The sequence below is a fragment of the Typha angustifolia genome, chromosome 10, assembly GCF_048772165.1.
Source record: "Typha angustifolia cultivar Huaian chromosome 10, ASM4877216v1, whole genome shotgun sequence".
In the NCBI taxonomy this organism is placed as follows: domain Eukaryota; kingdom Viridiplantae; phylum Streptophyta; class Magnoliopsida; order Poales; family Typhaceae; genus Typha; species Typha angustifolia.
The window spans coordinates 12,028,810-12,056,442 of NC_133248.1; the positions used below are offsets into that span (position 1 = coordinate 12,028,810).

The 27,633-nt window shown below is 37.2% G+C and overlaps 6 protein-coding genes across 10 annotated transcripts; 2 read left to right on the forward strand and 4 right to left on the reverse strand.

Annotated features, from left to right (window-relative positions):
• Nucleotides 1–76: 76 nt before the first annotated feature.
• Nucleotides 77–2,374, reverse strand: LOC140768985 (probable protein phosphatase 2C 12). Its single transcript, XM_073109484.1, has 5 exons — nucleotides 1,926–2,374; nucleotides 1,082–1,417; nucleotides 891–1,008; nucleotides 593–816; nucleotides 77–497 (listed from the first exon to the last, which is right to left on the reverse strand). The coding sequence occupies exons 1-5, from the start codon at nucleotides 2,100–2,102 to the stop codon at nucleotides 306–308; spliced, it is 1,047 nt and encodes a 348-aa protein (XP_072965585.1). The 5' UTR covers nucleotides 2,103–2,374; the 3' UTR covers nucleotides 77–305.
• A 270-nt stretch (nucleotides 2,375–2,644) lies between these two features.
• On the reverse strand, nucleotides 2,645–8,762 carry LOC140768984 (uncharacterized). Of its 3 annotated transcripts, XM_073109482.1 has the most exons (14): nucleotides 8,374–8,762; nucleotides 8,054–8,296; nucleotides 7,805–7,969; nucleotides 7,512–7,621; nucleotides 6,858–6,966; nucleotides 6,465–6,620; nucleotides 6,257–6,372; nucleotides 5,946–6,112; nucleotides 5,081–5,211; nucleotides 4,845–4,986; nucleotides 4,161–4,367; nucleotides 3,987–4,077; nucleotides 3,816–3,887; nucleotides 2,645–3,719 (listed from the first exon to the last, which is right to left on the reverse strand). In XM_073109482.1, exons 1-10 carry the CDS (start codon nucleotides 8,725–8,727, stop codon nucleotides 4,879–4,881), a joined length of 1,659 nt encoding a protein of 552 aa, XP_072965583.1. In that variant the 5' UTR covers nucleotides 8,728–8,762; the 3' UTR covers nucleotides 2,645–3,719; nucleotides 3,816–3,887; nucleotides 3,987–4,077; nucleotides 4,161–4,367; nucleotides 4,845–4,878. The 3 variants fall into 3 exon arrangements, with proteins under 3 accessions (XP_072965583.1, XP_072965582.1, XP_072965581.1); XM_073109481.1 differs by lacking the exon at nucleotides 2,645–3,719 and having other exon boundaries at nucleotides 3,740–3,887; XM_073109480.1 differs by lacking the exons at nucleotides 2,645–3,719; nucleotides 3,816–3,887 and having other exon boundaries at nucleotides 3,902–4,077.
• Nucleotides 8,763–8,864: 102 nt separating this feature from the next.
• Nucleotides 8,865–9,400, forward strand: LOC140768986 (small ribosomal subunit protein eS30z/eS30y/eS30x). Its single transcript, XM_073109485.1, has 2 exons — nucleotides 8,865–8,966; nucleotides 9,034–9,400. The coding sequence occupies exons 1-2, from the start codon at nucleotides 8,963–8,965 to the stop codon at nucleotides 9,216–9,218; spliced, it is 189 nt and encodes a 62-aa protein (XP_072965586.1). The 5' UTR covers nucleotides 8,865–8,962; the 3' UTR covers nucleotides 9,219–9,400.
• Nucleotides 9,359–12,171, reverse strand: LOC140768983 (uncharacterized). The gene is made up of 4 exons (XM_073109479.1): nucleotides 11,655–12,171; nucleotides 11,091–11,294; nucleotides 10,703–10,996; nucleotides 9,359–10,483 (listed from the first exon to the last, which is right to left on the reverse strand). Exons 1-4 carry the CDS (start codon nucleotides 12,042–12,044, stop codon nucleotides 9,629–9,631), a joined length of 1,743 nt encoding a protein of 580 aa, XP_072965580.1. The 5' UTR covers nucleotides 12,045–12,171; the 3' UTR covers nucleotides 9,359–9,628.
• Nucleotides 12,172–14,270: 2,099 nt separating this feature from the next.
• LOC140768541 (diacylglycerol O-acyltransferase 1-2) lies at nucleotides 14,271–23,283 on the forward strand. Of its 3 annotated transcripts, none has more exons than XM_073108855.1 (16): nucleotides 14,271–14,743; nucleotides 16,429–16,509; nucleotides 16,646–16,719; nucleotides 16,796–16,871; nucleotides 17,797–17,864; nucleotides 18,365–18,488; nucleotides 18,940–19,038; nucleotides 19,567–19,668; nucleotides 19,731–19,867; nucleotides 20,356–20,437; nucleotides 20,562–20,582; nucleotides 20,700–20,762; nucleotides 21,182–21,229; nucleotides 21,600–21,662; nucleotides 22,481–22,534; nucleotides 22,668–22,790. In XM_073108855.1, exons 1-16 carry the CDS (start codon nucleotides 14,369–14,371, stop codon nucleotides 22,686–22,688), a joined length of 1,488 nt encoding a protein of 495 aa, XP_072964956.1. In that variant the 5' UTR covers nucleotides 14,271–14,368; the 3' UTR covers nucleotides 22,689–22,790. The 3 variants fall into 3 exon arrangements, with proteins under 3 accessions (XP_072964956.1, XP_072964954.1, XP_072964955.1); XM_073108853.1 differs by having other exon boundaries at nucleotides 14,273–14,743; nucleotides 22,685–23,283; XM_073108854.1 differs by having other exon boundaries at nucleotides 14,273–14,743; nucleotides 22,709–23,283.
• Nucleotides 23,284–24,176: 893 nt separating this feature from the next.
• On the reverse strand, nucleotides 24,177–25,567 carry LOC140768700 (uncharacterized). The gene is made up of 2 exons (XM_073109076.1): nucleotides 24,999–25,567; nucleotides 24,177–24,407 (listed from the first exon to the last, which is right to left on the reverse strand). The coding sequence occupies exon 1, from the start codon at nucleotides 25,366–25,368 to the stop codon at nucleotides 25,018–25,020; it is 351 nt and encodes a 116-aa protein (XP_072965177.1). The 5' UTR covers nucleotides 25,369–25,567; the 3' UTR covers nucleotides 24,177–24,407; nucleotides 24,999–25,017.
• Nucleotides 25,568–27,633: the final 2,066 nt, after the last annotated feature.

The following is a 27,633-nucleotide window of genomic DNA, read 5'->3' on the forward strand; positions in this document are numbered from 1 at the left end:
AGTTGACTCAGGATGTCGAGGAGGTGACCCATAGTAAGCTTATATAGCTATATATGTATAGGAATTAGGAAAAGGATTTTTCTTTTTAATGTCACACTATATAATGTATGTTTTTCGGTTTAACCCCTTCAACCATTTATGCCACAAAAACTTCAACCATTCAAGGAGCTAATACATCTGGAGGGAAGGAGAGATACACTACTAGCATGAACTCACTCTTCTCATCTACTACTCATATCTTTGCATACAGTGCACCTAATCCGAATGGACAAGAAAGAGAACACTGAAGCCTTATTCAGATCTTGTCAACATTTGTTGACTGTTGAAGTGTCTTGCAGGAAAAGGCAAGCAGCAGAACAATCATCTATCCTTGATGAAGGATATTTCCACTTCCATGCACGAACTGCTGCTTCCACCACTGCTTTTGATGCCTTCTCTTTGCTCCCCACTGACCACACAATTGACACCACCTCTTTGTTGCTGAGAACATCCCACACCTGCACTTGCCCACATAATGACATCAGAAATAAGACTAAAAGACTCGCAGTCTTAGCTACAAATGCATTGTTTGAAACAAGATGTTCATCACTACCCCATCAGATGCTAGGATTATGAACTGATCTCGATTCGTTAGGCGACGATACGAGACCTCAGGAACGGAGATCACACCGTAGTGTTTGAGCTGGAAATCACCGAAAGAACGAGCCATGGCGAGGCCCGGGTAGTTCTCATCGGGCAACCATACTCGCTGAATGTTAGGCTCATCTCGCAGCGCGAAAATTCGACCGTTGCTCTTCCTTATCCTCTCTGCTTCCTCTGCAATAAAGGTGTTTGTATAAGTTCACAGTGAGTTCAGAGTGTTGAGATGGCAACGTAAAGAGAAGCCATACTAGGTAAATTAGGTTTCAAGTCAGTTGTAAGTTGTATAGCCTCCAGGTGACCATCTTCTGAGATGGCTCCCATAATTGCTCTAGAATCTCCAAGGTTAGCAATGATTAGATCCTTTCCCTGTAAACAATATGAGCCCTGAACTATTAATACAAGAGAACAAAAAAAAAATCTAGCTTCTAGTTTAATCTACCTGCTTAATTATTGACACTGCTGTGGTCCCACTAAATGTGCAGTCGAAATTGTTCTGGTGCTTGAGTTCCTTGTCCATGGCTCTGAAAGCATTGATGCAGGCCTCCTTCCACTCATCAAACATATCTGGAGATGAGACCGGGGAGTCGTCGTCGTCGATCGAGCTCGTGTCATCGCCGTCACTGAACATGTAGCCTTCGCCGGCTAGTAGGATGGCGTTGCGTTCGCTGAGGAGCAACGAAGGGAGGTAATCTCTAACCATTCTACTCACTACGTGACCACTTCTTCCATGGCCATCAAATACACCACACAACAGTCCGTCTTCCATCCCATATCCCTAATTTTGGTGAGAAGCAACTTTAGTACATTGGAGAAAAGGAGAATTCAGAGGAAAAAGTATAATTTTGTATACCCAAACTTCTTCTTTTCCTTCTGATGGGTTATTATACACAACGTTCGAACATTATTCTTTTCAAGAAAAACAGAATGTAAGAAGTAAATTCTAGAAATAGTGTTTGCTTTAGGGACAAAAGGGAACGTTGACTTGTGATGAAAGTAGCAAAGAATTGAGGGGATGTATATAATCTAGAGAAGTTCCTTCCTGGATGTTATTCCTCAGAAATTAAACTGAGCAAGTAGAACTAGGAAAGCAAAAGGGACAAAAAAAGGGTTTATCTAAATTCTATCATGAATCAGATGCCATGAATTAGCCTTTTTATTTGGATTCACTTCTCATCCCTGATCAAACTAAACCCATATGACACAAACGACTCTTTACTAAAAAAAATTTGATCCAAAATGAAGGTCTGAGATCTAATAGAACAAGTACCAGTTATGACACAAACCTGGCAGAGAATGGCAGTATCCTGGTTCGGACCTTTCTTCCCTTGTTGAGAGTACAAGGAAGCAATCCTCCTGGCTCCATCCTCGTCAGAATTCAAACCACCCTCTTCCACTACATATACTATGTCCTCATCACTCTCGAGCTTCTCTGCATATTCACAAGAAAGGCAAATCCCCATGCTTCTCTATCTCTTCAGGAGAGAGAGGAGAGAGGAGAAAGGAGAGAAGAGAGAGAGAGACCCTGCTTGACCGCTTCCTTCCTTCCTCTGTAGCTGTACAAAGAGCTCTGCCAATGATCAGATCCTTAAAAGAGAAGGGGGCGATTAGCACCAAAAGGTACTAGGAGCTGCACATGTCATGCATAAAAATATAGGAGTGGACCAAGAACCAATCAATAATGCATGGTAAACAAAGCCGGTTTGTTTATTCTTGTGACCCACCTCAGTGGGAAGGCCAAAAATAAGGAAGGGTCTTTCTTTTATAAGAATAAAAAAAACCAACAGTATGTGATTGGATTGTGATGACTTGAGGCTGCAGTAGAAGAGTAGAAGAGGACAGGAGTAGAACCTGACAACTTTATAATGAGAAAGAAGAAGAGTAAAGCATCAGAACTTTACACTTAGCAGCCCTTGATTGGCTGCCAAATCATACAGCAGTTAAAGTTTCTTCTTGTAAAAAATAAAAAAAAAAACTTTTTTAGAATTATAAATAGTCAGTCTGTGAAACTATGGATGCATTGTAACTGGATCAACCAGTGGGACCAAGAAACTAAAACTAATGTGGGTCAAGTGCACAAGATGTTTGACAAATTAAATGATATATATATACCATCAGAATCAGGTCAACAGAAGGCCAATTAGACAAATAGCTGACAAGAAGAGTCTCTCAATCTCAATATCTCCCTCTTTCTCTCTCATCAGCCTTGCAACCACATACAATTACTTAATGAGATAGCCCTTAAATTATTGGCAAAGAGGATGACCCACGAAAAGGATAAGTGAAAGAGAAAGGGTAGACCAGTCGCCCAAACATCATGCAAACGTTGGGGTTGGTTATGCACCATGAGACACGGTAAGCTACGTAATTAGAGCAAATCTCATGGAACACCTAAAAAACTTTTAAAGAATAAACTAGGGATCAATTAACGTTCTTGACTTCGTTTTCTCCATTAAAAAGCACATATCCCTAACTGGATAAGAAAATAAAACTAGTTATCAATTGACATCCCCTGACCTAACCACATAGACTAGAAATTTGCAAATAAGAAAATATAGGCTTGCAATTGACAAGATGATATAAAATAAACATGAGCCGGTAGATTGGCAGCCCACATGAAAATGCAGCTAAAGACTTCCAGAGGGAAACAGTAACGCTTGATATGCGGTTTTAGAACACAGTTTCAATATGAGCATTTGTCAATGAATCATGCGTCTGGTTTGAGATTATCCAACATTTTTCCCATAGACTTTGTAACCTGGAAAACAAATAGGCGACAAAGACAAGCCAGTTGCGACTTCCACTTGGTAACTATGTACATACTGCTAACCACATTTGCCAGACTCTGACTTTTGTTCTGGAAAAAATTTCTCCAACCGAACAGTTGGATATGTTTACCTGATTAAGATTGATCTCTTCTAAACAGCTCCACTAGCGGCATCATAGAACCACAATTAAAGGTCAATGAACCAACACCATTTGTCTACTATAAGTATCGTTCGAGATACACACATAAAAGAACACTGGAATCATATAAGGGAAGAAATGGGATGGATCCATCTTTGAAACTGGAGATAAATCTGCATACAGATTAATGATTTAATAATATCAGGAGTATCGAGTATTTAAGTATTTTATCAATATTTCGATTCATACATTCATCCGCTTGTGCTTACCAAACTTGTATCTTCCCATAAACCCCAGATTATTTGTCTTATATATTCCATCTGGTTTATATCGAGGAATATCTGAAATATAATCATAGACAAAACAAATATCTGCATAAGTATATACAGTTCATCGAAATATCAGTATTAAACAAGACAATAGTGATCCAATGATACAACCATTCTCCAAGAAGAATCTCGAAGTGGCTCTAAATTCTGTGGTCAAATCTCCTTTTTTTCCATCACCAAGGCGGATCCCCCGTACACTCAACTGCAAACAAGGTTGATGCTGAGATAAGAAAAGTAATCATCAACTAGTGACAATATAAAATCAGGAGTGCTACTGGAACTTACTTGTACAAGAAATGTATAAACATATGATAGCTCATTAGGCAACAAAAAGCAACTTCCAAGAAAAATAGGTGTTGGAAGGATCATAGCTAGATGCTTGGATGTCCACCTCAAACCTATTTCCTTCTCACTGTTCTCCAGATCTCTTCTGAGGATAGATGCCTCTAAGTTAAATAAAATAAGGATCTCCGGTGTTTGAAAAGCTTGTACCTGCAAAGATAACTAGTGAATATTTCATATAAAAAGTTGGGATGTGAGTTTAAATCTTCCATTTTGTCTTCAACCAACTTTCCAAAACAAAATGTGCAAAACCATAAGAGAAATAAGACATAGCATCTGTCCAAGTTTATCAACCATTAAGGCAACTTGTCATGTATCTAAATGTTGACAACTGCAAAACATGCAACATGAAACTTGAGAAATGAATGTATCAAATGCATTCAGACCCTCCACCATCTCCATTAAATAAACCTTCCGACAGAGCTGTCTTTTAAACTATAGTGAATCGGGAAATCAAGGTAGAGATGGAGATAGAATACCATAGGAAAGGTCAATGGCCCAACTATCGCCTACTGCCTGATTATGAAAAGGACTAACTATCACCTACTGCCTGATTATGAAAAGGAAGATTCACGTGTCGACCCATGGCACATGCAACAAAAAATATATAGTGATAACCTTCCAGACCTTGTAGTAGAGGAGAAAGCTGGACCAAAAAAAATCAGCAAAGCTCTAGTAAGCAGACACACTCAATGTGAGGCGTGTGAGGGAACATGTCTACAGGTATTACACTTTTCAGTCGGTAGCATCCTCTTATACTTTTTTCAGCCTGCACAAATCAATAACACATTTCAGGAAATAAAAAGATGACATTATTAGGAATCTATAAACTCACTTAAGTGCATTATTTTTAAAATACATACCACACCATGACAGAGGTAATCAAGATCCCGTGCACAGGTGGCTGGATTACAGGAGACATAGACTATACGAGGAGCTTGAATTTTAAGTAGATACTTGATTAGCTTCATATGCATGCCCGGGCGATTTGGATCTGTAGAATTTTGAGTACCATCAAAATCAAACAATACCAAAAAATCGTGCAATCACCTCCAATCAGCATGAAAAACATGGTTCCAAAACAATGGTTAATGAGATTTCCGAATCAAAGGAGTATCACTTTCATAAGGATATCTTCAACAAAACCAAATAAAAGTCTAGGAAATTAGATTATCCAAAAACCTTAGAAGTTACTTGTTAATTAGAATAAGCAATGGATGTAACTTAGTGCCATGAAGCAGGATCAGTAGTGGGAGGAGCTTTTGCAAATGCAGCTAGAGGCGAGGGAACATGGTGCTCTGAAGAAAAGGATAGAATATTTTTTCTTAGGAATTTGGTATAGAAGCAATAATTAAATTTTCTGTATCTAAGGAGATTTTCTGTAACATACTGACTATTCCACAAGTCCTGCATTGAAGAAACAAGTCATAAGACAACTTTAAAAGTTAAAACTTCTTCCTCATCATTAAAAGAATAAAAGGTACTTTACCCATCTCAGAAGCACAATGAATCACTAACTAATGTATCTAGAGAACTAATGAAAATTTAAATAGTTCATGATAAAACAACCTACATGTTATCATCATTCCCATACATAAATCCATGTCCAAAACTTTTTAATTTATAAGCTGTTGTAAGTTAGGAGTTCATGTATGAAGATTTATAACCGAAAAGAGTATAGAGAATGCCAACGAAAATGAACCATAGAAGCAAGTTTCAGCAGAGAACCTGAAATGATGATGTCAGGTTTTGGAAAGTCATTTCCAAAACTGTCATTGATTTTATTCAGATCTCCTGGAACAAATGTAGCATTATGAATGCCATTCAGCTCAGCATTAATTCGAGCATCTGAGATGGCTTCAGGCACTACTTCATAACCATAAACATGCTTTACCCTGGATAACAAGAGAATTTCCTTAAAAGCTCTCTTTTTTCTTCTTTTTTTTTTGTGTGGAAAAAGATATGCATGATCATATATAGAATTTTATATGGGAAAGAGATTAAGTAAATGCAAACAAACATAATGAAGAAAATATTACCTCCGGGCAAGCGACAAACCAATAGTTCCAGTTCCACAGAACAGATCAAGAATGATCTCTGAGCCATCTCCTCTAAGCCCAGCGCAACTCTCAATAAGTTTATAGAGCACCTCTGCCTGGATTGTACCTATTAATATATTAGGAAAAAATGGGCACTGGCAAGATAGGCAGAGATCATTTCCATTCAAATCAAAATCAAGTAGCAAACCTGTTTAGAATTAGTCTGGAAAAAGGAATTGGCTGATATTTGGAAGGTAAGTCCTCTTAACATCTCCGTGATAGTTGACTTTCCATACAGAGTATACTCTTCCTCCCCTACAGATGTATTGCCAACAGACGTGTTCACATTATTCACAACACTGACCTGTTGTTGTCAGTAAAGTGAAAAAGCAATTTAATCATGATGGCTCAAAGCTTATCTAAGGAAATGCTTATTGAAAGGGAATAAAGGAATATAAATTTACCAACATTTAGCATTTGAAGTTAACTGAGAGAATCGATACTAGATATTTTCCAGTAAAGAATAGGTTACGGAAAGTTAAAAGTGTTGTGATCTAAATCCTGAAAACATTAAAGAGATAAAGGCGCTTCTTGTTCAAACCACTTCAGGTATGTGCCTGATCTTGTCAACAAGAGGCTCCAACAGCTTTGGTTTAAAAGATGATGTCACAAAGTTAACCATCACTTCTGGAAGTCCAGTCTTTACATTTCTGCAACAAAGAAAAAATAATAAGAACAATAAGATAATACAATGATAAGTGGCATTTTCTCGACAATGAAGGAATAGGGAAATTAAATGATGTCACAATGTGAAGACATTCTTATTAGACAACGAAAATACAGGCAGAACATAAAAAATTAATGTATGAGGCCAGCATAACCTTTATTGTTGGAATTGCAACTAGGCAGATTTCAAGAATATATTTAATAAGATAATTGAAGTTAATGAACTGATTTGTGTAAGGAAATATATTTAATTCAGTTGACATATCAGGTACAAAGTTAGAAACGAGTCAACATTGATTTAATATAGAAATTTTAAACCTGTCTCAAAGTCACAGATTGATGCTAAATAAGAAGAAAAGGAAGTATTAAGGAAAAAGATAGAAAAAAGTGCTTATCCTATGCCAAATGCATATGTGGACATTAAATTTTTCAAGGATCTAATGGAATATGAACTGGAATAGTTCTATACTGAGTTGTACAGCTCAAATGGAAATTTCATTTAGTGACGGTGATGCACAGGGACATGTACCTTCCACTTCTGAGCATAAGATGTTTGAGAAATCCAGTATGCTTGTGGACATCATAAGGAGAAAGACTGAGAGCCGGATCCATCCAATTCTCTTGAATAACTGCAAGAACCTATAAAATTAGCAAAGAATCAAGTTACTAAATATGCAACTCCTGATAGAGAATTTTCTTTTATTTAAAGAATAACAACAGGAAAAATGCCAGAAAGGAACGTCCTTATGTTGTTTAGCTCGATTAAACAACAAGTCAAATCCAAGCAATTATCAAACCAACTATAACTTTGATCTGGACTACCTTATTAGCGACTTTACTCTGCAACAAGCATTTCTCAATGTGGACGACCTTATCGAAGAACCCCGGGGCATGCAATCCCAACGCAAAATCACTCTCACACTTCTCCTTTCCATATGCCAACTCATCTCGTGGCACCCATTTCTGAGCTCCAAACGAGAACTCCATCTACAAGAACAACTAAACTAAAAAAGGAGTCGCTCTTACCACTCAAAACACTTCAAACGCGACCATAAACGACGCCAATCAAACCTTGTTCCGGTAGTGGAACTCCTCCTCACACGGCACGATGGGCTTCAGAACATCAGCAAACTCCGGATCCCTGTCGTTAAACCTCCCAAAGTTAACGATCAAGTCGCGAACTTGCTGCTCCTTGGCTCTAATCTGCGCCTCGTAGAGAAGATTCTGAGTCTTGCAACCGCCGCAGTGCGAAGCGTACTCACATGGCGCCTCGACGAAGTCGTGATGTGGAGTTATGGTCTTCAATTTCGTCACCTGAGAAGTAGAAATAAGCCAAGAAGTGATCAATAAACGTAAGAACGGCGATAAATATGAGGAATTTGTAAGGACACCTCGGCGTAGGTGGGCTTCTTGCGGGAGACGCGGCCGAGGAAGCGCTCGCCGGGGAGGGCACGGTCGCACATGAGGACGAAGTTGGTGTCGGTGGTCTTGCATACGCCTTTTCCCTTGAATGCTAGGGTTTCGCAGACGAGCTCTAGGGTCTGGCCGCGCTTGGGGAAGAAAGGGCGAGGGGCAGAAGTAGTAGAAGTGGGTGGGGTTTCCAAGGAATCAGTATCAAAAGAGGGAGAAGGAGAGGGGCAAGGAGAGGATGCGGAGCACCGGACGGCTAGGAGCCACGGGCGGGGATTTAAATTTAGGCGGCGCACGCCGCATCCCGGGAAAGCTGCGGCGGCGGAGGCGGCCATGAGAGCGGGAGCTTGTCAGTGCTATCCGAAAGAGTGGTTTACAAGTACTCATTAAATTTCTCAAGATGGGCCTGGGCCTGGGCTTAGTCAGGGGTATTTTGGTAAAACAACTATTCAACCCTTTGATCTCGTAGTGCTAGTTCCTATAAAAGCTGAAGGGGGAGAAAATTAGGGTTAGCGCTTTGCATCATCTCCACTCTCTTCGTCCCTCGCTCGAAAGAAGTTAGGCGCGCTCATGGGTAAATTCTACCTCGATCTCTTAGATCTAGTTATATGAGGTTAAGAGTTTTTATCTCTCGATCGCAGGGAAGGTGCACGGATCTCTTGCTCGTGCCGGTAAGGTGAGGGGACAAACCCCGAAGGTGGCGAAGCAGGACAAGAAGAAGAAGCCGAGGGGCAGGGCGCACAAGCGGATGCAGTACAACCGCCGGTTCGTCACCGCCGTCGTCGGATTCGGCAAGAAGAGGGGGCCCAACTCGTCCGAGAAGTAGGAAGTTTGTTGGTTGATAAAGTTGGTGTCTTTGAGGATTTGGGATGATTATTAGCTTTTTTTTCTTAACAGTAATATTTGTACTTTTGAGTTTTGATGCAATGTTCCTCTGTTCTTCTACAATACTTAAAGATGGAATATGAGGCAAAATTTGACCTTTTTTACTTTTGCAATCCAAAAGAATTCGATCTGAGCGTACACAAAAATGTCTCTTTTCTTTTGAATTATAAACTTCTTTATGCTGCTGTAATGTACAAATCCATGTATGATATCACAACACTGCATCCAATCAATCTCAAAACCAAAAGCTCGCTAAGTCTTTCATGTGTACTTATGTGGTTAGTCACTATTTGATTAGAATCACCAGTAGATATCAACTGTGTAGGAAATTGGTTCTCCCTTCAATTTCATTTAATCTTCTCTCCTTAGGGCTGTGAAGTGGAACTCTATCTGTAATCTCTGATGTGGGGCTGCACTAGTATTCCCTGCACCCTTCTTTTCCATCTCCAACTCTTCCCTCAGTGGTATGGCAGCTAAGAATCTAGTAATGAACTCTCTGCAGCACTCCTTTCCTCTGCAGATCAGCTCCTCCATGCCATCCTTGCAACTCTTCTTCTCCGGCAATCTGTACATCTCCGTCGTGTCGTCAAACTTCAGTATGTAAGCTTTGCTGCATCCTTCATGCAATCTTTCGCCCAATGTATCCATGACGTAGTATGCATCATCTTCCACCTTTAGAACAAAGAAGTGGTCATTCCAGCTCACTATATACACCTTCTGATTGTTACCCTCTCCTGCATTGCTGCTGATCTCATTCCATATGTCGTCGAAGGACATCGCGCCGGATAGGGATGCGAATCTCTCCGGCTGGAAGAATCCGACGAATGACTTCTCGTGTAGAACTGATATGGGTCTTATGTTGGCTTCTAAGATTGTGTCAAGATCGAAGTGTTTGTTTGGGAATAGGCTGTTGTAGGAGATGTTGTCGCATAGCTTTCTCCACTCCGAGGAGCCTTCTCTGATGAGTGCATCAAACTCTGGTTTGGTAGGGGTGGTCAGTTGGTTAGAATGGAGGGCGTTTGCGATGACGGCGACGAGGGCTGTGCAGGCGCTCTCTCCGCCGGCGCTCTCGTCTCGTTGGTCGATGGACGCGCAGAAGATTTGGGTTTTAAGCTTGGTTTCTGTGTCTCTGCTGATAAATTCTTTGGTTTCCCAACTGCCTATTGGATCCTCCTCCTTGCCTGGTCCAGAAGAATCATCATCTCCCTGCCATGGAATGGATGAATAATCAATCAGATCATCAGACTCGTTTTTTTTCAGAATTTTCCTATCCAACTTCTTAGGTAACCCCTGCAGATAGGGATAAAGGATAATTATCCGATTACATGGATAAATTATCCCTTGATCCACTATAGATGTTTATTTCATCCAGCAACCAAGCAGAGCCTTAAGAGTGATACTAATGGTTAACTAAATAGTACTTACAGTGCCTTCAATCTCCTTGTCATCTTTGACCCTATCATTGTTCTCACCCCTCTTTGTCCAATAAAGGAACCTTCTTTTTGGGACAGATCCCAATTCCGGACTCGATCTTCCACTGCTGCTGCTACTGGGTGGACAATTTCTACTTCTTCTTCTATAAACCACCGACTTCTCCTCTTCATCTGCTAATCGAAGAAGCTGCTCCAAATCAAATACCTCTGGAGCAAAGGTGCCCGAGTCATCACTCGACTGCTCCTCTCCGAGAGATGGCATTACCTCCATGAATTCAACATTGACCTGCAATAGTGGTAGTAGTAGTAGTATAGGATTATTATGGTTATTGAGCCTTTCTAGCCATAGTTTTATAATGAAACCGAAATGGTGTGCTTACATAGAGCGTCATGTCCTTTGTCCACCCCTGCTTCCTTATGGTGAGAGGAACTAGCTTTCTTTGCACATGGAAGAGCTTGGGCTTCTTCTCTCTTACGTCCTCACTCTTTTCCTGAGCTTGGGAAGCCGTAGCCCATTCTGCTAGGCTTAGCATTGCTGTCCCTATCTTCTTGAGTTTATTCTCTTTGCCTTGTTCTTGGAATCCCTGCAGCTTAAGACAACTATATAAGCTTGTCTGAAGAAAGACTAGCTGTAAATATTCTTATCTAGTTGCTGTGGAATGTGCAAAAGTATTTGATACTTATTCCGTTAAATACCTATCAAGGCTAATACATAGTTTATCCGATGTCTTTGCCCATTCGTCATCTACTCATCTTAACACGGCCATTGACTAGTCGCCACGTGTTGACTTGGCCGGGTCTAAACCCAACCAGTTCCTATTAGTCAACGTTCTCTATTTCCTTAAACCACGCTAGCGGTCAAATTACACCATGAAATCGATCACAAAATTGAGTTTAAGCAAACTTTAATTTGGATTTGAATAGCATAAATTAACGGAACTCACGTATAGCACGGAGAAGGAAACGCCAGCGGAATCGGAAACGGCTTTCTCGAACCTGCCCGCTTCCTCCTCCTCCGCCCATTCGACCGCTCCGTCGATTCCCACTTGCTTTACGCTGGAAACGCTCCGGTCGCGCCTCCCCTTCCTATGGAGGATCGAGAGCGCGCCACCCCTCGCCGCCCGTTTCCACCTCACCTCCACCGCCGCGACCCGCGTTTCCCTTTCCCCTCCCCTCTCCTCCACGCAGGGTAATCCCTCGAGTCTGGTCACCGCCACTCGCACCTTAAACTTCTCCTTCTCCTTCTCCTTCTCCTCCTCCTCCGCCTCCGCCTTCGGAGGAGGAGAAGGAGGAGCCCACCATGGGGAGAAACGCATCGCCTTCTTCGCTACCATCGTCTTCTCCTCTTCTATTCCTCTTCTATTCGCTTCTCTTATTCCTACGTTATCTTATTCGAGGACTTTATTCCGAGTCGGCGAGAGGGATTGGACTACTAAATAGGAAGCCAAGGTTGACAGCTTCGACAAGTCTCCCTTCTTCTTTGCTAGTTTGCTTCTCCTCGATACGTTACGCGGGGTATTTCCAGTCTCACGTGCGTTAAGATAACCGCGTCCACGCGGTCACTCGGAGAAATAAAATCTAGATGAAGACGAGTAAAAATAAATCTCTCTAGAAATAAGATAGCTCTATTACGTGTTTCTTATATCCCATTGGTATGTATATGTGATCATTGGCCGTGACTTTTTCTTACCATAAAAGGACCGGCAAATGATAGGAAATCCTTGGCGTAAGAAGGTCAAAGGTGGACGTGTCAAGAATCTAAGATATGTCTCCCACCTTAGTTGTGAAGTTATTGGCAAAAACTCCTGCAGTACGATAGCTTGACGTCTCTGCACATGCCAAATCTTTGGATATCTTCTCTTCTGGTAGCTACTCTTCCAACAGAACTTCCATTATATCATGCATTAAGTTAAATACTTCTAGATAGCTTGCAACAGGGTAATATTCGCACTCTTTTTTTAAAACATTTTAATATTATATCCTATATTTTGTAAATTATGATGCCCTTTTAGTTACTATCTGATAACTATATGTTAAAATTTGAAGCATTTATAGCTGAAAAATAAAGCATGCTATATTTATAGCTTCCCAAAAGAAAATGTTTTAAAGCATGCTTTCTTTCTTTTCCATGGAAAAGGACTGCTCACTTTGGGAAGCTAAATAATATGGAGTGGGGGATTGTGCAGTAGATTGGGTTGTAATAGTGGTCCTCATTGTCAGAAATAATAATAGTAATAATATATTTATGTATATATATATATACAGATATTAAATTGTCTTGATAGTGATTTAAAAAATAAAAAATACTTTATTATTTTAAAAATAAATAAAATATCTAATGTTTACCTGAGAGGATAATAAAGACAAAATTCTAATTTTATGTGTTTTAAGGTGTGAAATGAGAAAGCAAAATAAATTCCATGAGATTCATAAATTAAAACTATTTTCTTTTGTGTTTTTAATACATCTCCTTTAGTATGAATTTTTAGCGTCAGTTTATTTGCTTTGATTAAGTAACTCGATTTGACCATTGTTGGATGGAGAGAAGAGAAGAGAAGAGTGGCTTCCAATTCCATCAACCAGTTGCAATGAATCCACAACGTTCGAACTAGCAAGTCAATTCTTCTCCTAACTCGTGACAGATTTGTCTTTAAAGGTGGTTACGATTAGCATTTATTATTCAAGAATCATGCATTAGGTTGGACTCTCCAATCAATAGGTGTTATGATTTCATATCATATAATATTTGAGATTATAACTTCCCAACTAGTTCCTTTCGCCAATTAATCTCATTTAAAGAAGCTAAACAATTAATTATTCTCTGTTTGACTACATCAGAGGATCCAGATTAATAAAACAAAGCCTCTAACTGTATTCATCTTTCCCTTGAAAAGTTGTTTAATTATAATCAAGGACTCCTTAAAAACCGTGGGTCAAACGAAAAAAAATGACTATTTACATCTAGACCCCTAAATATTGCTCATTTCTATAAAAAAAATTAAAATAATTAAGTTACCTTTTTAACTTCTCTCTAAAGAAGAGTAAAACAGTTCTCCAAGCACCAAAAATTATTCACGTAATATCTTATAATAAAAGAATTTGAGACTAAGTTTTATTTAATTGATGGCAGAATATTCTTTAATCTCTAGAAAGGGATCAATGATCTGCCTACCAATTGGTATTGCAAGTAGATACGAAATACTTTTCATAAGAAGCCTTATAAAAGAAGTCTTTCTTATGTTTTATTGATAAAAAAATGTTAATTAATATTAACAAAAATTAGCTTCAAGTCGGATTTAGATCCGATGATGGCAAATTGGGAGGAGGTTTTACGAATAAATTTGAAATGTGGGTAATTATTTGCAAAAGAAATTGTACTAATAATGAAAATATTCTCGGGCCTGGATGTATATTAAAGAAACCGGTGACTCCCCCCCCCCCCTCCCCCGAAAGTACGAAATTACCCTTGTAGATATAAGTGCCATCAAATAAGTTTGTAGTTTATTTCCCATTTTGCCCCTCAACTCGAGATTTCAAGCGCTCTTCCTTCCAATCTAGAAAGCTCCTTTTCTTCGTTCCGTTTCGACCTTCTCTCCTCCTATATATATATATATATAAATCGATCTCCACTTTCTTTAGCCGAGCAAAGTCTTTGTTCATGGCGAATCCAAGCGAGCAAGAAACCCTAGTTCCGTCCTCGGACTCCGTCTCATTTCTCCGGCACCGGCCCAACTCTGCCGCAACGGCATCTTCCAAGACGAGCTTGACGAGTGACCAGAACTCGGCCACCGACTGCGGCGAGGATTCCGGCGTGGATAGGAGCTTCGACGCCGGCATGAGGAATCGGGGCGAGGCGGAGGAAGAGATGAAGGCTGCGGCGGAGGACGGCGTGGAGTGCAGGGAAGGGGTCGCTCGGGACGAGGGGAAAGGGGCCGGAGTTGCGCTACCGGCGTCGTTCTTGTATCGCGCGTCAGCTCCGGCGCACTGGAAAGTGAGGGAGAGCCCGCTTAGTTCGGATGAGATCTTTAAGCAGGTGAGAGGTTCTTGTCCTCGATTAGTTTGTTACTTGTTCCGGTGAATCTGGCGATGGTACAGGCTATTCGATGCAATTTTCTGGTTAAATCTTGTGGTTTAGATTTCTTTGCTCTATCTAGATTTGCTGTGATCAGGAATTTTTCTTGTTAGAACGAATTTTTTATGACACGGAGACTACGATTATATGAGTTTTTAGCTTTTGATGGCGGTAAAGAATAGTGGAGTAGGGAAATTGTCGTAATCTTTGCCTTTTTCATTTACATGTTATTTATTTATTTATTTCGTGTTATTGTTGGGAAATTGGGGTGTTGTTAGGCAATTGCATGTATCCGAGTTTCTGAGAAAGTATTGAGACAGATCAGAGGGTTATCTGAAGGGAAAGATAACACATAAAACAGAAGGATAAGAACTGCAATAATGTTGTCTACATGGATAAAAAGCAGGATGTGCGGATAAGTAACTAATTCTTATTGCATGGTGCAGCTTAAGGAAAAGGTCCTCTGCATGGATTTTAACACTTAAAACAGAAGGATAAGAACTCCAAAATGTTGTTGACATGAATAAAAGGCTAGATCCAGTAACTCAGTTCTTATTGCATGTGCAACTTAAGGAAACGATCTTTTGCTTAGGTTTTTGATCAAGTATTTTCTGTCCCCCAAATATTCTTCACACAAGTAACTGATAATGTCTGCTTGTCGGTATCTTGCGTAAAGAAATAAAGTCGGTATCTTGTGTAAAGAAATAAAGTTTACCAACACAAAAGCGAGTATCTTTTGAAGTTTATTTATCTGGCCAATTAGAGAGAATGACAACAAGAAGTACCTTTTGAAGTCTATGACATTTCTTGTGTAAAGAAATACAGTTTGGCAATGCAAAAGCGAATATCTTTTGAAGTCTATTTATCTGGCCAATTAGAGAGAACGACAACAACAGGTACGTTTTGAAGTCTATGAAATTTCTGTAGGTTGATAAAATTATAAAAAAATCATGCATTTTTGGCTTCTAATCTCACTAGCTCATCCAGCAATCGGGATTTCTTTGACATTAACACTTGGTTCAATGAAATAGTTTGGCCTGTTAATTTAATTACGTAATTAGAATCTTAATCTCAAAATAACAAGATTTGACATTGAGAATCTTTCCTTCTTTGGGGGAAAACAGACAAAACTGGCTAGCTTTGTGATAGGCCAAGAGAATGATTTTCTGCTTGTTATCTTTATTCATGTGATGTTAGTTGATTTGATTGGGCAATCTGTGGATCCTGTGCAAGCAAATTGAGAATCTTTGATTTCTACTCACAAACCATATTTCTGATATTTATTCATAATTTTGCCGGTTGCTATTTCCTAGGGCAACATAAATAATGTTTTACTAGCCCCAAGTTTAACATCTAACTGTCATTCTGCTAGGGTATCTGAAATGCAGCGGCATAAACAAATTAATGAAGTGCTTTAGACTGCAGTAACAGGAGGGCACTGCTGCCTGATTTCTTCTTAACATTCATGAAGTGCTTATGCCCTAATAATAGATGGGATTAAATAATTTTGGCACACTGATTTTATTGTATAAGTAACTTGGACTTGTATTATAAGACGCCATTAAAGTTTTTCTTGCTTTATTAGCAATATAGTTGTGCTGATATCTTCATTTGTTTGTCCTAATAATGGTAATGCTTCATGACAGAGCCATGCAGGACTCTTCAATCTCTGTATAGTAGTGCTGATTGCTGTGAATGGCAGGCTCATGATTGAGAACTTAATGAAGGTCTTCTCCATATATAGCTTTTTTGCTAAGCAAACAACATTTTTTTCCTCTTATTATACTAGACATATGAGCACATGCATAAGTTTAAATTAGGACTGAAATTTCAAGTAACTCCATCTCATTTTTCTAATTGCAGTATGGCCTATTAATTAGAGCTGGCTTTTGGTTTAGCTCAAGATCAATGAGGGATTGGCCCCTCCTGATGTGTTGGTAATGCTTCTGCCTTATAGTAGTTTTTGAATTCCAGGCGGAGAACTAATCTGTGCCATTGTTATCTAAATCACAGCCTCAGTTTACCTGCTTTTCCATTTGGTGCATTCGCGGTTGAAAAGTTAGCTCAACACAAGTTTATTACTGAACCAGTAAGTTGAGTATTAATATGTCTTTATCTTTTGCTGTCTCAATATTGACGAAGATACATATCGTAGTGGGGTCTATATCCTATCTTAAGTTATCTTTAAGTAAGATAGCTGGAGTGCTAACACAAGCATTAAATTTGTCTGCCTATGCTCTTTTACATACTCGTACTTTAGAAATTTGAATATCAAGAGCATAATTTAGGCAACTAACTATATATGCGGCTGTTAAGTCCCTTATTTTGAGTTATGGACACAAGCATGACCAAAAGATGTTGATCTTACATTCTGATTTAATATCAACCAGAGAATAGAAGAGCTAACTCAGAAGCTTTAACTGTATTAATCCATTGAACAGTCTTTTGCTTTGATATTTTTTGTGGACCATCTTTTGCAATAGTAAAGTTGGCAGAGTTACAATTTGTATCATCACTGGAGGTTTTATAGAAGCTTTCTTTATAGTGATTTGTCGACAGCTTATTTTATAATACTTGTGAATTCATTTATGTTTTTTCTTTCTGTGTCTCCATATGTTACTGAAGTGAACCTTGAAAGTAATTCCCCATTTAGTTCTGGTCTTGCCATTTCCACTTCCTAATCATTTTGTTTTACTGGTTCAATTTTTCACTCAAGAGCTTTGACTAATGATAGGCAACCTCTGAGTTATTTATCGTTAATCAAATTAGTTAGTGTGATGCTCATTTTGCAGCAATAACTCTAAAAGACAATATGCTCTCACAGACTGTTACTTGTGCATGGTAGTCTCCATGGTTCAAATAACGATTTATTTTCAGACTTATAATTACATTTCCTTTTCAACGTGCAAAATTGATGGCCCGTCTTTTGGTCATGGGACTATTTTTACTGTTTGCAATTTTAATTCCCCTATGTCTTATAACTTGTTATAATGTGCACATTCGTTTTATTGCAGCTTGTTATCTTTCTTCATGTCCTTCTCACAACAGCTGCAATTATATATCCAGTTTTTGTGATTCTTAAGTAAGTATTCCTTATTTCATTGTCTTTTCTTTGGTTTAAGGTTGATTTGCTACGTGTTACTTTTCTAAGAAGTTTTGTACAGTTCTGTTTGTGATAACACTCAGATAAATCTGTCTAATGCTCCAAATCTTGCAGACTTGGTCCTCTCCTTTTTCTTCTAATTTATTGGTAAATTCAGTTTGCACAATTTTCTATATAGATAGTTAGATTTAGATCTCTAATGGTATTCTTTAATAAGACAAATAAGAACATGCAAAGTTGAGATTATATATACTAATTTGTCCATATTTCATTGCATAGTGTAGACTGTAGAGTTTTAACTGTATTTTGGTTTACCAGATTTAAAATCCCCGAGTTAGATTTTGTGTATGAACTTTTTTTTGTTATCTTATACATGTTTCACTCAATACTTGGTAGGACAAATGCACTGGTAGTTACTTCATTTTCCTCAAAAGATCTGATATTCACATGTTTGGTTGTTTATTTTTATTGCCTCACAGGTTTGACTCTGCAGTTTTATCTGGCTTCACATTAATGTTCCTTGCCAGCATTGTTTGGTTGAAGCTTGTATCTTACGCCCACACAAATTATGATATAAGGACATTGTCCAAGACTATCAATAAGGTAATTAGTTCCTCTAGGTTTTTTTATTTTTTATTTTTTATAACCAGATTCAACATGGCAAATTATGATGAGTTTTGGTCTTGTCAGAGTTATTTTATTTGATGTGGTGAAACAAGTTCTTCACATAGTTGGTTGATATGGTCATATAAAGAAAGTTCTGTTTTAACCAAAGAGAGAGTCATCTTCAGATGAGGAGAAAATGAAGAAGATCATTTATTAGAATCATAGATATGATGCAGATGCATTTGTTTAATTTCTATATCAAAAATGACAGTCAGAAATTTTAATATGAATCAAGCTTATAAATGTCTACAGATTGTTTTCAAAGACAAGTTAGTTTGGTGCCTTCTTTACAAATTTTTTTATGATTAATGACTTCATCTAGTCCCTCTTTTAATCAACTGACTATTTTGATTCATCTTGTTTGTTAATTGTTTTCTCTTTATATTAGGATGATATGTGTTCCTCTTCTATTGATCTGGATAATTTGAAAAGCGTAAGTTTGAAAAGTCTAGTATACTTCATGGTGGCTCCCACTCTTTGTTACCAGGTATTTCTCTTATTGCTTTTATTGCTTTATCTTTCTTTAATTCTTGCTAGTCAAGGAAGTGTGGCTGTTAGTCATCAACTCGAAATCATTCATTACATGGCTAGGAAAAGTTAGACATCAACTTGAAATCTCCTTGTGCTTATCTTTTCCTTTGACAAATTTTGTATGCTCATCTTGCGCAGTATCGTTGTCTAACATTTGTTCTGTGTCTGCACACACTGAAGTTATATAGATCTCATTTTAAACAATTGAGGGTGGGGAGGTCCTTGTGGGTTATAAGAGCAATGTCTATAGTCAAGATAAGTAGTCATGAGAAAGCAGCAAGCTAAGAATTTCAAGTTTGTTGGTTTAAATTCATTTGTCATCTTTCATCCTCGTTTACAGTTTCCACAGTTTTGTTGTTTTTGCAGCTACAAAATTTGTTGCTCTAATCTCTGTTAAAGCTTCTATAATTTCACTTTGCTGTTTTTGATGATTATTTGTTTATACACTATTAATGAGCTTCTTGAACTTTTGTTTGATATGCAGCCAAGTTATCCTCGGACAACATGCATTCGAAAGGGTTGGGTGATCCGCCAACTTATTAAGTGCTTATTGTTTACTGGTTTGATGGGCTTCATGATTGAACAAGTAAGTTGCTTTTAAGATATTATTACTTGACCAATATTTGTAATGTGGATTGTTGAATGCAGTATATTAATCCAATTGTGAAGAATTCTCAACACCCACTGAAGGGAAACCTTCTGAATGCTATAGAGAGAGTCTTGAAACTATCAGTGCCAACTTTGTATGTGTGGCTGTGCATGTTCTACTGCTTTTTCCATCTATGGTAAGTGGGTAACTTTCATATTGTGAAGCTGTCTTTATTTAAATAGCAAAATTTTACTACATCTGGATGTGGGAAGGCTTAGTATTACAGTCTCATTGTGTTTATTTATATAACGCGTTAATGGTCCAATCCTATCTTCCATATTTCACTTGATAAATTTTTCTTGCATGCTACAAAATTAAAATGCCTGTAAATAAAAGCATATATTTGTACTACAAATGAAGGTGCAAAGATGTATTCGTATATTCATACATAATAAAGGTGTCACGAATCTCCATTGCATTCATTAAGAAATACAGAACTACAGTGAGAAAATTATGATGTATTTTTCATATGATTCATTGAAATGAGTCCTCAGTCCTCTTAATCTCAGACTGGACATTTTTACTATCCAACCTGTTGATGTCTATTTGAAGTTATTAAATTTTGGAATAGTACATAAAATTACCTATAGATTTACAGGTTTGAGTTATTTCTGTATACTATAGGCTAAACATCCTTGCTGAGCTCCTTCGATTTGGTGACCGTGAATTCTACAAAGATTGGTGGAATGCAAAGACTGTTGAAGAGGTAGGTTGAGATATAAAGTATGCCATGTGTATTGCTCTCTCTCTCTCTCTCTCTCTCTCTCTCTCTGAAGTTAATTCAGCTGACATTGCATTTTGTTCACATGTTGCTTTGCTGGATCTCACAGTATTGGAGAATGTGGAACATGGTAAGTTTCTTTTAATCAATTCTCTCAACTTTCCACTAATAGTTGCTTTGCTGGGTGTGTTTGATTGGTCATATGGTATTGGATTGCTGGCGACTAACAAATATCATTTGTTGACAGCCTGTTCATAAATGGGTGATCCGGCATATATATTCTCCATGCATAAGGAATGGTATATCAAAGGTATTTTTCTTACTTCTCTCTAGAAGGTTTCTTAATGTTTTAAATAGAAAATATTCTTTGGCCTTGCCTTGCCACTCTCAACCCCCATATGGTTGCACATGCATTTGTTTCTCTGTTCTAGATGTGTTTTTTGTTGTATAAGTTTTATGTATATTTCTTTAATTTTTAGAGGTTTGAAGTAGGCACCAAGTACTCACATTCTTCACATGCTGACTTCACTAACAGTAATCCAACGTAAGGTTTCTTGTAAGAAGTATCATCTTAAGGACTGTAACCTCATTATAGAAGATAAGTGCAGTATGCTATATTTCTATAATTTAGATGATAGATAATCAGGGCAAGAATTTTCTGTTATAATAATATTGCCAATCATTCTATTTTCTCTCAAAATTAGGCCTCATATTTCATTTGGATTGCAGGGATTTGCTGTTCTGATTTCCTTCTTTGTTTCAGCTGTGTTCCACGAGGTATTCTTTATGTTGACTGCTCTTTACTTTATTCTTTTTCTTGTAACTTTTCACTTATTTTCCTTTGAACAAAATCTGGTCAGCAATATCAAACATGTTAACGATGTTCGAGCTAATTTTGTAGTTGCCAACAAGTTCTCTGATCTGCTATTTAATATTTGTATTACCATCTATGCAGTAATCATTATTTTTTGTGAAGCATTGAAGTTCATGAAATATTTTTGTCATCATATCTGGTTGTATTCCCTACAGATGTGCCAGAATTTCTCTACTTCTCTTTTTCATTGTTATGCTCACAGTTAGTTCCAAAAAAAAAAAATCATATGTAATTTTGTTCTAATGCATATCATCTACAAATTGTGCTTTGCAGCTCTGCGTTGCCGTTCCCTGCCACATCTTCAAATTTTGGGCATTCATTGGGATCATGTTTCAGGTAAATTACAAATTACAAGCATCATACAAGTTCTTTCTAGTAAAACCCTATGGACCTCTTCTCTCTAGTGCAGATATTTCTCTTTTTTTCCCCTATTAGCTCATTGGGAAAGCAGCAACTTAATGATCAACATTCTATTTTATTTATGCTGTGTTTCGAGCTTGCTATGGTTGGTTGATTTATAGAAACCTGTGATAGTAAGATAGAAGATCGAAGGCAGTCGATTACGATGATGAATTTTAATTTTTGGTCTTATTGAATTTTACCTTAGTTAACTATAGAAGATTTACTAGAGCTTAAATTCGAGACTCAGAGGTTGATGGATTCAACTATAATCCAACTTTTACTCTCTGGAAACCATTGCTAATTCCAAGCAAAGGAAAACCATGAAAGGTAATGAAATTTACAAGGCCATTTGCTGGTCAGATTTTCATATTAGGCTGTTGTTGAGTTACCTAAATGAGATGAAGTATAATTGAATGCTATGAAGTTAGGCCAGTCCTGAGCTTCTTTGGAGGGTATAGATTGATTTCATACAAAGGACTTAATTTCAAATGGACTTCTTAGCCCATCGACCACCCAAAAGTTGAGGCTGTGATAGGTGCATATGCCAACAATGTGTTATTTGCTGTGGTCTCCGAGTTAAACAAGGTCGCCGGTTTATCTTCCCTTTTGAATGGGCTATTTCCTATGTTTTCATTTATTACAAGCACATTCAAGTAAAATTGCAATGTCATGGTAATAGCAATCTGTCATTTGTTAATCTCTATACTTTTTTTTTTTTGGGTCTAATTGTGCTTATATTTAATCTTTTCCAGATTCCCCTGGTCATCTTAACGAAGTACCTCCAGAATAAATTCAGAAATACAATGGTATGTTTTTCTGTTATTGTTTGTTCCTTTGATACCTGTGCTCTGCAACAACCAACGAGCTAGTGCTACTTATTTTTATTCCGGTTTGGTTAAATACATGCAATGTTCAAAAATTCGACTTTTTAAAATCTAGGAGGGTGTAAATTGCAGCTGAACTATCTTAAGCCTGGGCAGGTGGGCAACATGATATTTTGGATCTTCTTCAGCATTCTTGGACAGCCCATGTGTGTTCTCCTGTATTACCATGATGTAATGAACCGGAAAGCGAGGACAGATTAAATGAGTACCATCATGGCCACACAATTGAGTATGCCACCGATGACACAATTGTACACTCAATCCAACGACATCTTGGTGTAGCTCATCCTTCTAGTAAAACAGATGTTCCAGCATATGTAGCATTGAGATCCGGAAGAACATAAAGCTCTCCTCTGACGCCGAAGATGTGAACTCAGAGAACTTCTTTGACATGCATGTTGCAGGTGGTTAGTGGTGCCACTATTTACCATTGGTGATGTAAATCTCGGGCTGAATCAAGGTAGGCCTTTTCTTCCTAACATACTTGGAGTCATCTGTGACATAATTCCCAACCCATTGTACTTTATATTTTGTGTGAACATGAGGAGCACAATTTTACTCCTGGTTTGGTTGTTCTTCTGAGATAAACACAGTTTGTACATGTATAAATTTTGGTCATTCTTACAGTACAAAAATAAAAATAATAATCACAAGAAGACTTAAAGTCTCAATTTTGGGATTTTCTTTTAGAGTGACTTGTGTATGAAATGCAAGCTTAAAAAAATACAGGTGTGCAAGCATCTTCCGTTATTCATGTATGCTTGTATTTGAGGTGTTTGACCAACCAGATACAGCAGGTATCGGTCCGATGATTGCGGGGCCTTTTGCAGCTTAGTTGCATTTTCTATTTTTGACTAGCAATAAGACTCTAATATACACTAGTAAAATATGCATCAACTATAAAGAATATATACTCATTTTCAGAAACTAAATCTTAATTAAATTGCACAAGCGTTGATGTCATCTGGCTCATTCTAATCTTAAGAATGACGATTACCTTTCCTCTCTCTCTCTCTCTCTCTCTCTTCTGAGAAATAGGATGCTATTCAATTTTTGTTGCATTTCCTTAAGAAATTTATTACTTCCTGCGGTGGCTGTTATGTTAATTTTTAATTTATATGAAATTAAAGGAATTTTACATACCACACAGGAACTACAATTCTGCAGCATGCTCTTTTGCATCGGCACTTACATTAGGAATAATAATAAAAAAATCAGGATAGTTATAACGTTTGCTTTTCTAGAGATGCAGTGCTTACTATTATTATATTTTTTAAGAAAAAAAAAAAAAATCATCCTGAAGCTTGACGGATCGTGGCCCCTCACAGTTCCTTACAAATACAATAGTCCATTTCTCCTACCATCGCTTTGCAGTGGCATAGCTGAATGATTCGAGGAGTTGGAATCTGGCGATCGAAATCAATTCACCTCAAATACCAGTACGAAATTTCTAACTGGAAGTGTGGAGACAACTGTGCGCAAGTTAAGCTTGCTAGGTCTGATAGAGATTTATTTCAGCTCAAAAACAATAAATTACTGCAAAAGAAGTACACTCAATAAATGAGGGAAAAACTTTCAGTTGCTTTGTAAATTAAATTCATTTTTCAAAATGAAGTTGGAATGGTGGATGGATCTAATTGAAGCATTAGGAATATAATTTCTGCTTGGATAACAACAAAAGTACATAAATATCAGACAGACTACTAACTGCGTTCTTGGTCATTTTCCTCTTTCCGTATAAGCAAGCTGTGAGCAGGATTATGACTGGGAATCTTCACCATTTCAGATTCAGAACCTGCAAATAGGCATCGCAATGTCAAACTATATTTCATATCTCTTCCAGTAAAAATGAACAGAAACCCAAAAGTTCAAAATTAGTGAAGCATTAAAGCATGTTAATTTATCAGACACAATTCTTGACTTAGAAAGCAATAGAGATGAAAGTTCTCATTCGTGGCAACAAAATTGTCTAATTCCTAGAACTAGTAGAAGATATATCTTTGCTATCTGATTCTATATGGTAGTTAGTACAAATGAAACTGCAAGTAATTTTCTCATGACTTGTTAGAACATTTGACATCGCATCACTGTAAGATTGAGCTCAAGATTTTGAATCCCATATACCTGCAACTCGAAAGTGCTTGATGATATATGCTCATTCATCTCACACCGCCCCCCCCCCCCCCCAATCATTTACACTACCCTCCCTCTTCCAAAGTTTAATTTACCAAATCTACCAATCAGATCTACAAGATCTATTTCCTATAATCTACCAATCAAAATTAACATCATCATGAAGACTGCCCAGAGTATATGAAATGAAGGGAACTTTTTTTATTTTTGTGAGAAAGACTCTATCTTTGACAAGCAAAATAGGGAATTTTACCTTATAGAGTTAGGAACCATCACCAGCCATAGACCACCTGGGTGTATCGATCCTTGAGCCATCTAAAGCTCTTCCTCAGTGACCCCTTCACCTTCCCCTCCACAGAGTACACCTTGTATCCTGCAACCCTCTTCTTCCTCTGCAACTCTGGGTCACTAAGACTCCACCCTCGTTTAGATGAAGAAGACCCAGCAGTGGTCTTCCCCTTCTTGAGCTTCATCTCTCTTGGGGCTTGATTGCTCCCAAGAGAGGAGGCATAGGAAGTACTGTAACACCTCATGTCTTGGAGCCCAGATGAGGAAGGCCCTGCTCTGCTTCCATACACCTCCATCCTCCCATCTCCAAAAGATCTCGATCTCAATTCCTCCATGGAGACCTGGAGACCCAGATGGTGGTGGGCTTTACTTTTACTATTCCAACCTTCTTTCCTTTTCTTTTCTTTGTTAGTGTGCTCCGAGCCTCCAACTTTTTCAATGGCTACAGTGGATAGAAGAAGAAAAGTGGGTCAAATGTTTTGTTTTGTTGAAGTCGCAAAGGCCATCCATCATAAATGCCTTGGGAGACTGGAAGGTGGCGAGAAAGAGAAGAAGAGATGAACAAGTGGTTGGGTTTCTAGTGTTAACTATCAAACTACCCAAATAAAAAAAGAAGAGTGAAATTAATTAAGCTTCAGAATTCCCCCATGTAGAGCTTTGACAAATCTACTGTTCATTAACTAATTATTATGATGGGTGTTAGTTGCACCAGATCCATTTGAAAGCTGCCCAAACTTCTTAGACATCAATACCAAGGACCTAAAATGATGACTTACATCCAATAACAAGTTGGTTAAGATAAAGTCTATTTTATTCTTTAGATAGAATTTTGAGAAATTTATTAAAAACAATATCTATTTCGAGAAATTAAAGTCTAATTCTTTTAATGGTTTTAACACACAAAGAATTAACTTTGACTTAAATATTATGTTAAATACTCCTTGTTTGACCTTGAAATATTCACATTTCTTTTAGAGTTGATATTAAAAAAAAGTTTACACAATGAAATTAAATTATTTTACATCTATAGTAATTTTACTATTAAAAATTTTAAAAAATTTATAAATCATATCTTACATTTTGTCTATTTTATAATTCAAATTCTGTTTTTAAGAATTTTATAACTTGACCACCTCATTTTTTCTTATAATATTTATGTAATATTGATATTATTTTAACTAACTAATATTAATTAAATTATTAAAATATCTCTGTTTGCTCCCTCCATTCCTCTATACCCCTCAACCACATTTTCCTCGACCACCCTTCTTCCCTCATCGTTGCCGCTATCAGTTTCTCTCGTCTTTCCTCTCTTCTTGCTCTTTCTCCTCTTCTACTTCTTCTACCAATTATCGTTCCAATCAAGAGTTCGTCGAGGAATATGGAGCTAGCCAAGCACATTAATTAACTCCGATTTGAGAATTAAAATCTTTAACTTGGGCACTATGAGATGGTGAGAATAATACAAAAAATGAGCAAAAAAAGAGAAATGATAGAATGAAGAAGACATGATTAATTTTTATAAATTATTCAGTAAATTATAATGTAATATTTTTTTACTAATACCGTCCAAATTAATTCAGAGTATTAAATAAAAATTATAGAAGAAAAAAAGAAGAATCGATTATAAAATACTTAAAATTTTATAAATCATAAAATAAATAAAAAAATAGGGCGTAACTTGTAAAATTCTAAAAAAAAGAGAATAATTATGAATTGTTATCCAAATCAACTTATTCGTCTACAGTGTGATCGTTGTGACTCTCAACTTATTAGGGAAAGCATTCATATACGAGTATGTACCATTTCCCAATGCATTAATGAGCACTTTAATTTATCCTCCCTCTGGGACCCAACTTACTTAAATTTAAGTTTAGTTGGTTAGAACTAAGGCTAAATTTAATATGTTGATACTCACTTAAAAAAATATAAGGGATATTATAATTGCTTAATAGTATATATCTTTTTGGGCCAGGCCCAGTTAATAATTGCTTAATAATGTTTCCATTCTTAAGTAATCATTACTTATAGGAACATGGGTCGGATAAAATAGAGACCATAAGTCAAAGGTTCAAAAGTGCTAATACCAAACTCCCTTTTCCATCATTATTTACTCTTAATTTTGAAGTTAATTAAAATTATATGTGAGGATAATTATAGTCTAACAAAATAATATTATACCTAAACATGCTCGTTATTTTTCGTGGCTTACTCACTTTTTTAACTACGTAAAATCTTTAATATCTTCATTATTATAAGCGTATATTTAATTGCTTATTAAAAGATATAAATGATATTTATAAAAGCAAGTAATTTCTTTTCCTATTTTCTAACAGCCTATACCTTTGATTAAACTGTAAATATAAATATTATTAAAAGAGATAAAATAATAATTTAATAGATTATACTTTTATTAAATAAATAAATATATATTAAGAGAGAGAAAATACAATACAAAAAATAATTATAATAAAATGAGGGGCCTATGTAAAAAAAATAAAGGTACAATAGCTCAGTTGTCGAATTACTTACTATTCCAACAGCTACTGGTTTGGCGAACGCCCTCTCGCTATCAACGATGGTTTCCGAGGCAAAGATAA

What these genes read in the sequence shown, in the direction of transcription:
- LOC140768985 (XM_073109484.1), bottom strand. Translation starts at nt 2,102, where the DNA reads ATGGGGATTTGCCTTTCTTGTGAATATGCAGAGAAGCTCGAGAGTGAT. An exon ending in ATACTGCCATTCTCTGCCAG is followed by an intron (nt 1,418 to 1,925) that starts GTTTGTGTCATA and finishes CACCAAAATTAG; the next exon opens with GGATATGGGATGGAAGACGG. An exon ending in CAGTGTCAATAATTAAGCAG is followed by an intron (nt 1,009 to 1,081) that starts GTAGATTAAACT and finishes TATTGTTTACAG; the next exon opens with GGAAAGGATCTAATCATTGC.
- LOC140768984 (XM_073109482.1), bottom strand. Translation starts at nt 8,727, where the DNA reads ATGGCCGCCTCCGCCGCCGCAGCTTTCCCGGGATGCGGCGTGCGCCGC. An exon ending in CTTATGCTCAGAAGTGGAAG is followed by an intron (nt 6,967 to 7,511) that starts GTACATGTCCCT and finishes TCTTTGTTGCAG; the next exon opens with AAATGTAAAGACTGGACTTC. An exon ending in TCAGGCACATACCTGAAGTG is followed by an intron (nt 6,621 to 6,857) that starts GTTTGAACAAGA and finishes TGACAACAACAG; the next exon opens with GTCAGTGTTGTGAATAATGT.
- LOC140768983 (XM_073109479.1), bottom strand. Translation starts at nt 12,044, where the DNA reads ATGGTAGCGAAGAAGGCGATGCGTTTCTCCCCATGGTGGGCTCCTCCT. An exon ending in CAAAGGACATGACGCTCTAT is followed by an intron (nt 10,997 to 11,090) that starts GTAAGCACACCA and finishes CCACTATTGCAG; the next exon opens with GTCAATGTTGAATTCATGGA. An exon ending in ACAAGGAGATTGAAGGCACT is followed by an intron (nt 10,484 to 10,702) that starts GTAAGTACTATT and finishes ATTCCATGGCAG; the next exon opens with GGAGATGATGATTCTTCTGG.
- LOC140768541 (XM_073108853.1), top strand. Translation starts at nt 14,369, where the DNA reads ATGGCGAATCCAAGCGAGCAAGAAACCCTAGTTCCGTCCTCGGACTCC. An exon ending in TGGGCTTCATGATTGAACAA is followed by an intron (nt 19,669 to 19,730) that starts GTAAGTTGCTTT and finishes TGTTGAATGCAG; the next exon opens with TATATTAATCCAATTGTGAA. An exon ending in ATGCAAAGACTGTTGAAGAG is followed by an intron (nt 20,438 to 20,561) that starts GTAGGTTGAGAT and finishes TGGATCTCACAG; the next exon opens with TATTGGAGAATGTGGAACAT.
- LOC140768700 (XM_073109076.1), bottom strand. Translation starts at nt 25,368, where the DNA reads ATGGAGGAATTGAGATCGAGATCTTTTGGAGATGGGAGGATGGAGGTG.